At 37.2% G+C, this 16,017-nt stretch overlaps 1 protein-coding gene across 1 annotated transcript in view; it reads left to right on the top strand.

The window, feature by feature from the left end:
• The first annotated feature begins 10,724 nt into the window (after positions 1-10,724).
• Positions 10,725-16,017, top strand: part of Myct1 (MYC target 1) — a 30,194-nt gene continuing 24,901 nt past the window's right edge. Inside the window, 2 exon segments of the mRNA XM_047558513.1 lie at positions 10,725-10,824; positions 10,827-10,904. Of these exon segments, the coding sequence (XP_047414469.1) occupies positions 10,725-10,824; positions 10,827-10,904 (178 nt within the window).

The raw sequence follows: 16,017 nt of genomic DNA, 5'->3' as shown, positions 1-16,017 counted from the left end.
GAAGTGGCAGGGCTGTGACTTAATCCAAAAATTGTGTGTGCCTACAGGTGGGGTTCACTGCTATACTGCAGGATATCAGCAGTATGGCTTCCATGAGTTGACAATCAAATTAAATTTTTTAGAAACTTTTCTTTAGACACAGCAGCAAAAACTGTTAATGTCTCAAAATCTATTTGCCTTCAAATTTTAGTTTTTTGAGATGAAGATATTTTCATGAAATATTTTTAGAAATTATTTTCAAGAATTTTCAAATCTATTCTAAGCAGTCATAAATTTGTCTTCATTTCTCCCAGTTGATAATCAATGAAGTAACACTTATTTATTAATTTTATTGTTTGATACTGGGGATTAAATATAGGGTCACTTTACCACTGAACCACATCCCCAGCTCTTTCTTTTTTTAATTCTGAACCAGGGTCTTGCTAAATTGTTTAGTGCCTCACGAAAGTGCTGAGTCTTGCCTCAAACTTGCGATCCTCCTGGCTCAGCCTCCCAAGATGCTGGGATTACAGGTGTAAGTCAAAGAAAAGTGACTATACTTTCATTTCCAAGTTCTTTAAAATAAATCCTCATTTACTTAGTGTGTGACACATACATTAAAGATTTGAGATAATTCAAAATCATCAACCAATGAAGGCAAACAATACAATTTGCAAAGATGCTTGAAAAACCTTTGACCATTTCCCAATTAGATGAACTTTTGTTCAGTTAGGTTCTTGCCTCTATTTTTAAATATACAATCCATTCAAGTTTCAATGATATTAATGGTGTCATCATACTTACATGAAGGTTTGATTCACTAAGAAAAGGTACTTTTTCAAATTCTCTGTTACCCAGTCATTTTTAAGCACCAGTAAGGCTCATTGTGATAATGCAGATGGAATTTTGCTTGCTTTAACTAAGAAGCAAAATAAGAGTGGCTTAATAAAGACAAAGTTATTTCTTGCTTATGTGGAAGTATGGGTAGGGGGTCTGGATAATACAGTGACTCCAGGGAGGTGGGACCCAAGCCCTTCCATTTTGTTTCTGCTGTTCTCGGCTTTGGCTCTTACCTCATGTCAGGATGGCTGCCCCAGTGATTTCCATACCATCTGCGTTCCTACAGGAAGAGATGGAAAAGACAACAAGGGGCATATTAATCCCAAGTTTAAATCAAGACCAGGACGTGAATCATGACCTTGGATTCATAACTGATTGGCCAACATTTAACTGCCTGTCCACTCTTGCTTACATGGAAGACTGGAACAGTTTGACTTTAGACTATTTTGTTAACAATCTGATTTCTGAGGAAGAAAGAATGCTTTCTGGAGGGACAATTAGCAATTGAACCTCGTGACCAATGCACCACATTTTCTTTTAAGTGACAAGCCCACAAGTCATGCATTAAAATCTTTTTCTGAAAACATTGAATATAGAGCAAAGTAAAAGCCCTCCTTGACCTTCTACTCCATATTGCAGGGTAAGAGGAGGCGGTGATCCCTCTCCTGCCCATAATAAAAGTCAATGACCAACACCCCATACTGAGGGAAGGGTCAACAAGAGAATAACGAATTTATTTGACCAAAGTTTTACAGGACACAGGAGCCTTCAAATTGAAGACCCTGAAGACCTGAGAAGAGCATCCGTTATATGTTTAGGTTTGATGACACATGGAGAAATAAGCCTGGACAGAAAGAGTCTGTTCTCATGCCACCATATGGAGGGGGAAACCCAGCAAGCTCAGGTTCACGGTAGAGCCAACCTTCCTCCGGGGCGTGGAGCAAGACCCTGTCTGAAGCAGAGGTCTTATAGTACACCTCAGACAGAGGGTCAGAGACTTTCCTTAGGCTAACCCCAGAAGAAGGCGAGAGTAATATTTGCAGGGTTTAAGGTTTGCTTTGGGGAAGGGGTTTCTAGCTTCCATGGCCTGCCTTGGAAAAGAGGAGTTTGCATTTCTGTGGCTTGTGCAGGAGGGCAGGGGAAGAGCACAGGAGGAAAATGTTCTTCTGAAGCCTTTGGCTTGGGATATCCGGAGTTTTATTTTCTGATCCTCAACTATATCCATCTCCCTCCACATACTTAACCACTGTCGACACTTTGATGCTTTCTTCTGTGCACTTTCATGTAGACCATCTAAACATTTATGTGTGCACACACTTTCAACCGTCTTTTTAAGCCAAGTTTAAATATTGCCACTTTGGTTTCATACAGTCTAATTTTTTCACCCAGGATATTATCCTATTTCATTTTGTATGGATTTATCTATCTTATAAGTAGTGTAGAATTTGACAGTATGTTTGTGCCTTCAGGATTTAACTGGTCCTTATTGGTGGATATTTAGATTAACTGGTCCTTATTGGTGGATATTTAGACTGCTTCCAAATTCCTGTTATTCAAAAAATTTATTTCACAAAATTTTGAATTTTGTGATTCCAACTTATGCTGCAGGAAACTAGATATAGTTCTGTAGAATAGACCCCTACAGAACAGTGTGTCAAGTACCTAGTCAGCCATAATAAAGAAGGAAATGCTGTCATTTAAGACAACGGGGATGAACTAAGTGAAATAAATCAGACCTGAAAGACAAATGGCTCATGATGTCACATTTCCATGGCATCTAAAATAGCCAGGCTCACAAAGTAAAGAGCAAAGTGATGGTTTCCAGAAGCAGGAGAGAGGGAGAAATGGCAGATGTTGGCCAAAGGATGCTTACTCTCTGTTATGCAACATGAATAGGTTCTGGATTGCTAATGGACAGCAATGTAACTATAGTTAACAAAACCACACCTTAAACTTGGAAATTACTAAAAGACTTTGAGTTCTACACACATACACACACACCAACAGAAAAAAATCATGACTGCATGAGCTTGATTTGCAGTGATCATTACATGTACATAATTTTAATTCACTAGTTTTATCTTATTAATTTAGAAGAAAAAAAAATCCCTTATATTGATGTTTGTCCTGAGGATGGCTGTCAGACCATGCTGTCAATAAAATTCAATCTAGAAAAGAAATTGTTCTGCAGGTTTTCCCACCTTTGTGTGACTCCAGGAGACCCAGGAGGAAGATATGGGTCCCCTGAGAATTCCTAATCAAAGGTTTGTGCTCACAGGTCTTAGGGGCCTTTGCCTGAGGCTGGTTCCATAGTGCCAGAAGATGTCTCAGTTTGAAGAGTTCAACTGAGTTAGCTGTGACAACATGCCTGGAGGAGTAAACTTCCTAACAGAGCGCACTTTAACCAAGGGTGCAAAGAGTTCCCAGAGATGAGAGTCTGAGAAACAAGAGCCTCCAATCAATAGCCATGACACTGAACTTGTCAACCTCTTGGAATAGATGAACATTGTAACAATGTTCTTCCAATACAGAATATCTTTCCATTTATTTGTATCTTCCTGAATTTCTTTCATCAATGTCTTATACATTTCATTATAAAAATCTGATTGTTTTTTTCCTAGCTATTTTATTCTTTTTGTTCCTATTGTAAGTGGGATTGTTTTCTTAATTTCTCCTTTTGATAGTTTTTTTTGTGCCTAGAAATGTCACATATTTTTGTATGTTGATTTTGTATCTTGCCACTTCATTTAATTTAAACACTCAAAGAAGAGTTATTACAATCCTTCTTAAATTCTTCCAAAAAAAAAAAAAAAACAGAAGAAGGAAGACTTTTCAATCCATTTTATGAGGCCAGCAACACCCTGATATCAAAGCTCAAGAAAGATAACATAAGGAAAGAAAACTACAGGTTAATATCCCACTTTGATTAACATAGACATAAAAATCCTCAATAAAATATTAGGAAATCAAATTCAACAATGCATTAAAAAATTACATAGTTATGACCAGGTGGAATTTGTTGTTAAGATGCAATCATAAGTGTTGGTTGAGAATGTGGGGAGAAAGGTACACTCATACATTGCTGGTGGGAGTGTAAATTGGTGCCACCACTCTGGAAAGCAGTATGGAGATTCCTCAGAAAACTTGAAATGGACCCACCATTTGACCCAGCTATCCCACTCCTCAGTTTATACCCAAAAGACTTAAAATCAGCATACTACAGTGATGCAGCTACATCAATGTTTACAGCAGCTCAATTCACAAAAACCAAACTGTGGAACCAATCTAGGTTTCCTTCAGCAGATGAATGGATGAAGAAAATGTGGTATATACTTAGCCTTAAAGAAGAATAAATTGATGGATGGCATTTGCAGGTAAGTGGATAGAGCTAGAGAATATCATGCTAAGTGAAATAAGCCAAACCCGAAAAACCAAAGGCTGAATGTTTTCTCTGATAAGCAGATGTTGATCCATAATGGGGGGGTGCATAGGGAAGAATGAAGGAACTTTGGATTGTGTGCAGGGGAGTGAGAGGAGGGGAGGGGTGAGGGGATGGGAAGGACAGTGGAATGAGAAGGACATTATTACCCTATATACATGTATGATTACCCTACCCATGTGACTCTGCACCATGTACAACCAGAGGAATGAGAAGTTGTGCTCCATTTGTGTTCAATGTGTCAAATGCATTCTATTGTCATGTATGACTAATTAAAACAAATTTAAAAAAATTAAGTTAGAGCACTAATCTCCAGAATCTATAAAGAACTCAAAAAACTCTACACCAAGAATGCAAATAATCCAATTGACAAATGGGCTAAGGAAATGAATAGACACTTCACAGAAGAAGATCTACAAGCAATCAACAAACATATGGAAAAATGTTCAACATCTCTAGTAATAAGAGAAATGCAAATCAAAACCACACTAAGATTCCATCTCACCCCAATTAGAATGGCGATTATCAAGAATACAAGCAACAATAGGTGTTGGCGAGGATGTGGGGAAAAAGGTACACTCTTACATTGCTGGTGGGGCTGCAAATTAGTGCAGCCACTCTGGAAAGCAGTGTGGAGACTCCTTAGAAAACTTGGAATGGGACCACCATTTGACCCAGCTATCCCACTCCTCGGCCTATACCCAAAGGACTTAAAATCAGCATATTACAGAGATACAGCCACATCAATGTTCATAGCTGCTCAGTTCAAAATAGCCAGATTGTGGAACCAACCTAGATGTCCTTCAATTGATGAATGGATAAAGAAAATGTGGTATATATATACAATGGAATATTACTCAGCCATAAAGAATGATAAAATTATGGCATTTGCAGGCAAATGGAGGAAACTGGAGAATATCATGCTAAGTGAGATAAGCCAATCTCAAAAAACCAATGGACGAATGATATCGCTAATAAGTGGATGATGACACATAATGGGGGGTGGGGGGGTTTAGTGTTAGGGTTAGAGTTAGGGTTAGGGAGGGGGGCAAGAATGGAGGAAGGAAGGACTGTATAGAGGGAAAAGAGGGGTGGGAGGGGTGGGGGGGAAGGGAAAAAAATAACAATGAATCAAACAACATTACCCTATTTAAATTTATGATTACACAAATGGTATGCCTTTATGACATGTACAAACAGAGAAACAACATGTATCCCATTTGTTTACAATAATAAAAAATAAATAAATAAATAAATAAATTAAAAAAAAAGAAAAAAAAATTAAGTTAGAACACAAATCGGCTCACATGAAACAAAATCTACTGAAAATTCTTTTAAAGTTGTATTCATATTTTTCAAAATCTTGTTGTTTGTCGTAAATATTGTTCCTGTTTTTAAAAAAGAATTATATACATATGATCAAGTGGAATATGTTGTTAAGATGCAAGAATGGTTGATGATCCCCAAAATCCAAAGGCCAAATGTTCTCTCTAATTTGTGGTTACTAGCTCACAATAAGGGGAGTTGAGGGATAGAAGTTCACAGGATTAGACAAAGGGGAATGGAAGGAAGGGAGAGGGTGGGAAAAGGAAAGACAGTGGAATGAATGGGACATAACTTTCCTAGGTTCATATGTGAATACACAACCAGCGTAACTATGTATGTATACTTTGTCAAAATACACTCTACTCTCATGTACACCTAAAAACAACAAATAAAAGAAAAAGGATGGTCGAACATGTAAACCAATGCAATAAATCACGTCCACAGAAAGAAGCATAAAAACTACGTGATTCCCTCATAAACATTGAAAAAATTCAATATCCATTTATGATTAAAAAAAAAAAAAAACAACAGCAACCTCTCAACAAAATGGGCACAGAAGGAACTTACCTTAGAGTCAAGGCTGTGTATGAAAACCCCACATCTAACATCACAATCCATGGGGGAAAACCAAAACAATTAGACAAGAAAGAGAAAGACAAAGCAGCCAAGTTAGAAAGAAGGAAGATCATCTTGGTTTCAAATAACGTGAGCAAATATGTAGAGACTCCTAAAAACTCAACCAAAACCCTGGCTCTAACTCCAAGCCTCTGACTGGCCCCAGCTCTGCTCCCCACAGTTAATTTCCGACAATGCTTCCCTTTAGTCCGATCATAGCTCACCCAGGTGCTCACAGGGGCATATTTACTGTGAGAAAGGAGCTCCCTGCCTGGAGAATCTATCTATCTATCTCTACTGACTGCAGTTTATGAAGTCCTGAAATGAGCAGTCCGACTTTCATAAAAGTAACTCCACCACTACTGTTTCGTCTTTCTTAATCTCATCATCCCCTAACTAAAATGAATGGATTTAAGGAGGAGAAAGACCAACTTTCATAGCATATCAACATAAAGAAAAAATGACTGAGTATGTTAAAATAATATCATTACTTTTATTTTATTCTTCAGGTTACTTTTAAAAACTTGAATTTTTTTCCAGTAGATTAAAAATTTTAATTTTTGCAGGTGGTTCTTACAAGTTCTAAGAGTACTCTCAGTTCAATGAAATAGTTTGGCTCAGTTTAATATGGGAGAAATAAAACCCATGATAGCTTTAAAAGATAAAGCTAAAGAAAGAAGTTCAAAGTCAATTACGAATTTTCTCTTAAATGTGATTGTGTTCTTTTGTATAATTCTGTTTTAACTCTGTATTGTTATAAGTCAAAATTTTAAAATATTGGAATGCCTATGAATTGAGTTTTAACTTATTTTTAAGTATAAAGTCACAGTTTTTTATTAACCTGGTTTGAATGCCCATGGTGCTTTTATCTTAAGATACCTTCCAAGAAGTACATTCTCTTACTTAATAAATGTGCATTCAGAGGCTATTGTGTTCCAGGTGCTATTTAGCTACTGGACACAAACACAAGCAAGATCAATGAAGTTCCTGTCTTGGTTCATCTTATGTTGCTATAACAAATCACCTGAGGCTAGATACTTGATAAAGAAAAGAGTTATATTTAGCTCCCAGTTCTGGAGACTCAAGAGTATGGCACTGCCATCTACTCAGCTCTGGTGAGGACCTCATGGCAGATGGTACCATAGTGTCAGGAGCACACATGGAACAAATTACATGGTGAGACAAGGGAGCAAGATGCTGGGGAGAGACCAGGTTTGCTCTTTTCCTATCCCATTCTCGTGAAAATGCACTCAGTCCTGTGAGATGTTACTTACACTGTGAGAGCAACAGTAGTACCTTTGGGGGTAGGGGCCCCATGTCCTGCTACCTCCCACTGAGCCCCACCTTTCCAGCTTCTACCACATGAGCACCACCACACCAAGGATTCATCCAGCTTCCAGCATGCAAAACTTTGAGGAACTCCCTGAAGTGATACCCAAACCATAGCAGTTTCCATGCTGAAGTTGAATTTCTGGTGGGAAAAATGTTATGGGGCGCAACTTAAGAACAGACTGATCACCACTGAGAAGTCCAAATTTGAGAGTCTTTATTAAGCCGGCTGGCCAACTGTCTCACACAATGCCCCAAAAAATGGCTATTGGGAGAACAGCCCCGACCACAGGGTTGTAGGAGTTCTTATACCAAAAATTACATTAATCATAAGTGTCTGTTGCTATGATTCAAAATTACACATTAACATCATGAGATCATCAACAGAGGGGAAAGTGGGTCAAAATGACCCTTACCTAGGTACAAACTAAAGAATGGTTGCTAACATCCACACAATCACCGTTCACATGGTACATTATTTAGGAGCAATAGGAATCAAAAGAGAGCGATTCTTTACTACATAGGAGTTGCCATTTTATATTATTAAACATGTCACACCAAGTAACTGATGATGGGCACAGAGGTAGGGTGTTCCCATGGGAGAAGCTTATTTCCTATATAACATGGAGTCTCAGAGCAGAATGGAGTCTGTTTAGTCATTTCCCTTGGAGTCTGGCCTAGAACATTCTCATGGAGTCAGATCTGTCAGCCCATCACAAAAAGATTCAAAGTATATTAATGCAATCTGACAACCCCCTCCAATTTATATGTTGAAATCCTCGCCCACCAAGGTCATGATATTAGAAGGAGGGGCCTCCAGTCATGGGTGAAGCCTTCATGCAGGGGATGAGTGCCCTTATAGGAGAGGCCAAGGTGACCCTGCAGCCCTTCCACAGCGTGAGGCTAGGGTGAGAAGGAGGCCTCTCTGAGGGCTGGGCCCTCTCAGACCCTGAATGTGCCAAAGCCCAGGATGGACCTCCCTGCCTCCTGATATGTGAGAAATAAATTTCTATTGTTCTAAAGCCACCCAGTAAATGGTCTTTTTTTTAGCAATGGGAAGACACTGAGACACATATCCAGGAACGTGGTGAGTGTTCTGAAGGAAACAGTAATGGAGGCTCAGGGGACAGAGCCGCTGAGGAGGAAGGCTTCTGACCAGCGGGTGAGTGAAGGCCTCTGAAGGAGGTGACTTCTGGACAGAGACCTGCATCAAGGGAGCAAGTCCTGTGAATATGGAGTGAAGAACAAACCCGCAAATGTACGGCTTCTGGAGAACTCGTGTCTGAGGACCAAACTATTAAAATAACCCACAGTAGAAAAGCAGACCTCACATTTTTTGTAAAGATAAAAATCAACTTCCTGTTATGGCATGACAAGTCATGGGATTTGAAAATCACATAGACATAAACACTCACTGCCCTGGATCTCTGCCAGGGAAAAATATGAATCCTCACCAAGCAAAGTGCACGCACAGATAAGAGCTAAGTCTATCAGCAAGCTTTTAACAAGCGAGAGAAACATTCTGGGTCACAAATGGACAGAAAACATCTTCTCTTCAGGGTTTTGGCTGGCTTCTGATTATCTGCAATAGTGAAAATTTATTGGTAGAAAATCTCTAGGTCTAAACATGAAACAATGAAAGGAAGTCTCAGCCTGCATCCCACCCCTGAGGCCAAATGAGCTCTTTCAGCCCAGAGGCCAAGGGAGACAAAGCCAGTAGCAGAGTCCTGAATTCCACTGAGAAATGCGGTCTGAAGAGCTCTTTATGAAGTTATCCACATTTAGGATTTATTAAAATTAGCAAATCTTAACAAAATAAGTATTTAAAAATATTTTCAGTAATTGAACAATCCTGCTTTATGTTTCTGGAGAGTAAAGAAGATAGTATTTCAATACTCTTATCCAGATTGTATTTTTCTTAGAAATAACATTTGCTTTCAATTTTCTATTTTTATGAGTTTGTCAATAATATCAAGAAGGGAATATAACTGTTGAAATATGAGCCATCTTTGTATTTTTTAATAATAGATTTTTAATTCATTGGATTATATGGTAATAATTATTTGCTCAGTGTATCCTACAAAATGTTTTGTTACTCTTTCAGATTGCTGATTGTGTATTTTTAAATTTCCAATAAATTTATAGGTAAGTGGATAAAAATTGAGAAAGTGAGTGGAAACAACCTCATTTTTGAAGAATTGGGATAACATAAATTAACACGTGTTTTTTTTCTGACTTTCTTAAAACTTTTCAGGAATATTTTAAAGACTTTGCAAAGATGATTATGCCTTCACACTAAACTACATTCTAGTGACTTAGGGTTAATGCAAGAGTCATGCAAGAGTTTGTGCTTGAGTTCCTCAAGGATTGAGAGAACCTGGTCAGTAGATGCATTTTAGTGCAGTTATTAAGTTCACTTTGGCACTGGTATTCTTGCTTCCAGTGGGTCCCCAGTGTCAGAGGATCCAGGTTAAAGCAGTAAACACTCATGGACAAAGACTTGAAATTTCCACTAACCTTCATCTACTGAAAGGGTTCGTGCAACTCTTTGTTATGTGGCTTTCTCGGGTCTCTCCCTGAGCATGAATCCTGGGATCGCTGTACTCCTGGCTGTAGCACTTAGCATTCTGTTGTAATTGAAAGTTTTCCACTTATGTTTCCTCTACCTGATTTTAAATGGACTCCTCCATTGTAGAAACTATCTTTTTTCATATTTAAGTACCAAAGGACTTTTCAAAATTATTATGCAAAGTAGGGGAAGAGCGAGGCTAAGAATTTTAAATAAGTAACAGATTTTAATAAACAAATGGTGTCAGGCAAACTTAATTGTACTTAAAAAGAAAATGCAATTCTAAATAGCTACCCTCCCACTCCTGTTCACTCTATGGCTTTGATCTTCCAACATTGGAAAGCAGTCAGTTTCTCAATCCTACATAACTTTAACAGAGACCACAGTAGCTGGGCTTTGGAGTCTTCCTCAGTATGTTAGCAGGGTGGGGGAACACCAAGATAAAGAGTCACTTGTCCCAAAGCAACTGAAGGTGACTGAGAGGAGGGTACTCAGTAACTCAGCTGAGGAAATGACGGAGAAGGAAATTGTTTTGTGTCTAGGGCAGTGTGTGGAATTCCAAGATAAGAAAAACAGTTGCTAATTTGAGTATAAAAGCAGGAAACATGATACACTTTATTTCCTTTTATGCAAACACTAGTATATGAGGGGTTGTGTGAAAATAATTTTTCTCTCGCTGAACCACAAAGACATAGACTCAAACAGCTTCTTTTGGACATACTGGCTTTTCCTTCTATCTTCTCTTTCTTGTGGATATTATGGCTAATAACACAAGTTTAGGGAGTCCATGGCCAGAAAACTTTTGGGGTAAGGTATTTTCTTCAAACATTTTTTTTAAATTTAAATTTAGACGCAGAGAAATGTAGTGCCTAGTTTATGACAACACTGGAAATTGCTGAGACATTTTGTTTACTGTAAACCGATTATGTCAAGTTTTCATAGATTTACTGCAAGAACTGTATTCATATAAAATGTCTGTGGAGTGAGTTACAGAGACATTAAAGAATCTGGACAACATGTATAGATTTTGGTTGAGGTTACAAAATGTAATTAGAAAACAATGAGAATTTGAAAATGAGGATGAAAAAGAAAAGAAATATCAGATGGAAGTAATTGCTGTTTGGAATATGACAGAATGGATTTTGTTGGAAAAATTGTTTATTACTTGTGTAAAGGTTGTGGATTATGTATTTTATTGAATGAAACCAAGATTTTCTACAGAGGTTTTTGTAACTTAAGTTGTCAATGTTATACCTTTTAATTTCCAAAGTGAATCTAAATAACAAGTCTATACTTGAATGAATTTAGAACATGACATATAAAATACAGAATTTTTTGCATATAATTATTTTATATGCAAATATTATATTGTATGATAAATTTATGATTTTAAATATAAATATACAATATCATTCCATATATGATACATGGAATATATGGAATAGTATATGGGAATAAGCTCATCTACATCATTCCAATGCTATCTCAGAGAAAAGAGGACCAATATCAAGGTGGTTTTTGGTTGAATTATGTCACTCTAAAGGTTTTTAGTGTTCCCTAATGCTGACCTTAGAGCAGGAGGGGCTGAAATCAAAACTACCTGTCACTACAGGTTCAGGGAAGAAAAGCTAGGAAATGAAATTGACCTGTGTCTTGGGTTCAGAGAAATTTAAAAATAAGGGGACAATTTCAGTTACATCCAAGAAAAAAGGATTTAAAGGAAAAAATTGAGTTTTTGAAAAGGTCTATAGCTCAATTCACATGCTCAGAACAAGTTTTTAATCCTCTCCAAAAAGTATTTCAGACTACTACTGTGATTTAAGGTGAGGCTTTGGGAACTGTCAGGTGAAAAGTGAATGACAGTATCTGACTATCCCTAGCTGTCAGGTCTAGTTGACTGTCATTACAGAGATTTGCACCAAGGGAATTAACTTTTCTATCAATAACCATTCATGTTTGCTTCAAGCCTAAAGAGAGATTTAATGATGAACATCTTGATAAAAGTAAATAATAAAATGAGGGAGAAGAAAATGAATTACCTGTGCATATTATAGAAAATGGCTTTAGTAATAGGTTATTCTAGGTAGATACCAAGAGACAGGAACCCTTTGAACTGTGGACTCCAATTAGATATTTGTGACACTGTTAATTGCTGTCCTCATTTACATAGAAAGCAAACATGCAAACCACAGGCTGAAAATAGCTAGAATGTGTCTAAACTAAACCCTTCAATACAAAAATGAGTAATTGTACAAATTATTCAAAAGTAAAGTAAATCATATTGCAAAAATTAATATATGAAATCCAGATCTATTTTTTCAAACCATAATTTAAGATTTACTTAAGGAAAATAATCCATTATCTATTGAATAAAACATGAATAATAATCATTAAGATAAACCTGAATTAATAAGAGAATGCTTAGTTGGAGTCCATCCCTTCATCTTAAAATTTGATATTTTTAATAAATAGATCTGTGCTTAAGAGGAAATGTCAAAGATATGTCCTAATATTCCTTTTTCTTGGCATGTGAATATAATGGAAAATACATGGAAAAAAGAAAATTGAGAAGAAGTGTTGCATTTGTAATTATTAAGATCCAATGGAAATATGGAAAATTGATATAATGTTTGATTACTTAGGGAAAATAGGTAAAAGATTACAGTATTATTTCTGGGATAAAAAGTATTAAGTATAAAATGCAAATATGAGCGCAAATATATAACATTAAAGCATTTTCTGAGTTACAAATGTCAATCTTATTTTCTTTTCTATTTTTTCCCCTAAATTGATACTGATTTTGGACATTGACTCCTTAAAAATATTATTTTACAATCTTGTAAGTACTGTGCATTGTAGTGCCTTGTTTATTGCTTCCAAAGATAGTTGTCTGCTTGGCACTCTGAATTCAGAAAACAAAGAGAAAACAGCTTAGAAAAGCATAATTATACACAGAACCATAAAAGTTTCCCATCCTTAACATGTTTAAGGCACCTAAGAAGTTGTCTTCCAAATATAACTTTCCTGGTTTACTTTAAGAAACATTAAAAAAAAGGCAACAAGATAATGATACCATAATATTACCAATAATGATGGCTTGCATTTTTGTAGATATTACCACCTAAACTTGCTGAGCACTGTGCAAACAGCAAAGTCATGAGTACGAGTCTTGGCAACAAAATTGGCCCGAGAGTGACAACCCACCTTGCAGTTTCCGCCTTTTCTTTCTTTACTGTGCTTCCCTTCTCCATAAACCTTCCTCCTAAAAGCAGCAGGAAATATGGCCCATGAAAGTTGGCTATACCCTGCTCTCATGAAATAGGAGACAAATGTCATCAAACACAGTTATTCTCTTAGTACTTAAGAGTCCCACACAAGACATAGCTTTGGCTGTACCTGCTATCTGGTCCTGCTTTTTGCGCAGAGCAGGGGATTGTTCCTCTTTAGCTAGCACTGGGAACAAACTTGGGGGATGGTATTGATACGTAGGAGTTTGCATTTATTCACCTGTTTTAATCCTCACCAAAAATGCCACGTTTCTTTCAAGACGTTTACATTCTTGGAGGTGATTATGTATGCAAATATGTATGCACATGATATAATGACATGTATATCATTTTATCATATATTATCTTTTTGATGGATAAAATGGCAATGGATATTTACAGGAGTTTAAAAATATATGGTGAAATGGTCCTAAATCCTTTTTATAAGGAAATAGGACATTAGTGGCTCCTGGAAAGGTAAGATTCAAATAGGGTGGTAATTCTAAGAGCATTCTGATCATTCCTTTTTCATTCATTCTCATTCAGCTCACACTCAGAAACACTGGCTGGCCATATCAGACAATGTGTTAGGAGTCAGTCACATAAATAAGGCATAGTTTGAGAAGTTCAGGGAGCTCAGGAATAATGTTATCAGTAAATCTGCAGGAGTAGAATCCTAAGGCATGTTTGTGAAGAAGTGAAGGACTGACTAGGATGGTCATCTTTGGAAATTACTGGAACATAGTTGAAAAACAGGTTGAAGGTAGATTTTAGTAAGATGTTGAATACCAGTGTAAAAGTTTGACCTGATCTAACCGCAATCACTTGCAACTTACTGGCTTCAAGTCTTCTCATGTTCCATCTCCCTAGGATTTTTCTCAAAGGTTGGAAAGAGAATGTGGGGGTGACAGAGATCATATTCTATATTTTATAACATACTAGAGGAAAAGGACCTTTGGTTCTTGATCAAGTTCTGGCCTCTGCTGACATCTACTGACAAGTGTTTCTCAACAGTTTTGGGGCATTGCTCTTTCCCTTGCTGCCTTCTCTGCTGAAGTTCTTACTGCAAAATCTGGCTCGCAGGATCTGTGCAACATTTGCTGACAGCTACAAATCCCTCGGGTCTCCTGGTCCTCTTTCAGGTGCTCTTCTCTCTGTCTCAATGGCACAGAGACAGGTTTTCAATTTTTAATATCGGGAGCCTGGCTTCCAGTTCTGTCCTCCAGAGAGTCCAGGCTTCTCAGAGGGACTTATTAGCTTCTCTAAGTGGTATCTATCTACTCCAGGAAACTGGAAATGGATCCTGAGTTCCCTGGGATTCCCTACACCAATCTGTAGCTCATCACAAGGAGGGAGGAGCACTAAGCCCCTTCTCTGAAACCCTCACTGGTCGTGTACTACATAATCTTTTTCTTTCTCTTTCTGAAACCCCTCTTTCACTGCTCATGAAAATTGACTCATAGGCCATGTTTTATTCTTCCTAACATTGTTTATAGGAAACAGGTATGTTCTTGAGTTCTTCAGGTTTTTAGCATTTTGGAGTTGAAACAAAAACTTTCCTCTCTCAAAATACCTAGTTATTGCAGTAAAAATGCTGGTTTTCAAAACTATGATTCTTTTCTCTATATTTCACAATTCATTTAGTAATTTTAAAGTGAAGCATTGACTTTTTCTTTGCTTGCTAGTGGTCTTAAACTTCTCTGAGGTAATTGAATGGAAAGAAGGACTGATAACCAATTTGGGGGAGTTAAGTATTGTCAAAGGGAGGAATCCTTGTCTAAGAACTGAAAATGTTATCCCTCAGCCTGTAGAGAAATCACACTTCAGGAATCTACCCTGTAGGTGGGAACAGGGTGTTCCCACAGCAGCGAGGGGACCAGGCTCTGGACTGAAGGAAGTCCTCTCCCAGTTAGCAAACAAATGGTGCACATTTCAAAATCACCTCAATTGAAATTGTGAACAGCTTTCAACAATTATGCATCATTAAAATGACACATTAACAATTATGAATATTAACAGCCTGTTAATTATTTCTTCATCTCAGTTACTTAGAAAGTTTGAAAAATGAGAGTTTACAAATGCTGGTCCTGAAAATGGTTGTGTCTAGATTATCTAGAAAGAATTATGATGACTTGTCTCTCACTGAGCTTAAGGAGCTGAGATTATGGTTCCATAGGTGTGAAGGAGCCTACGTACTCCCCTGTTTAGTGCATCTGAGGTTTCAGAATTCAGCACTGAAATTTCTGAGAATTGTCTTTTCTCCTTATCACCTTGCTAAATTTTGGTGTCCGTGTTACCCACCCTCATGAAGCAAGTTGGGAAGCAGTCCTAAGTTTTCTATTGTCTGGACAAGTTTTAGTAAGATTTTCATTGTTTATTTTTAAGTGTTTGAAAAAATCATCAGTACAATCACACTGCATTTTGGACCACATTAACAATAGTGACCACTCAGATGTCCATTGAGTCTTCTGTTTGTGATGGCAGCTAATGTTTTCTAGGAATTTGCCCATTTAAGTCAAATATTCAAATATTTTGTGTAAAACTTGTTTATGATATTCTCTCATGTTTTCCCAATACTTCATTATTAAAAGTTTAAACATACAAAAACATTTGAAAAACATTGCAGTGAGCTTATTGGTTCTGTGCCTGGCTTA

Source organism: Sciurus carolinensis, chromosome 7 (assembly GCF_902686445.1).
Source record: "Sciurus carolinensis chromosome 7, mSciCar1.2, whole genome shotgun sequence".
In the NCBI taxonomy this organism is placed as follows: Eukaryota; Metazoa; Chordata; class Mammalia; order Rodentia; family Sciuridae; genus Sciurus; species Sciurus carolinensis.
Note: the sequence above shows the minus strand (reverse complement) of the source record. Positions and strands in the feature narration are given on the sequence as shown.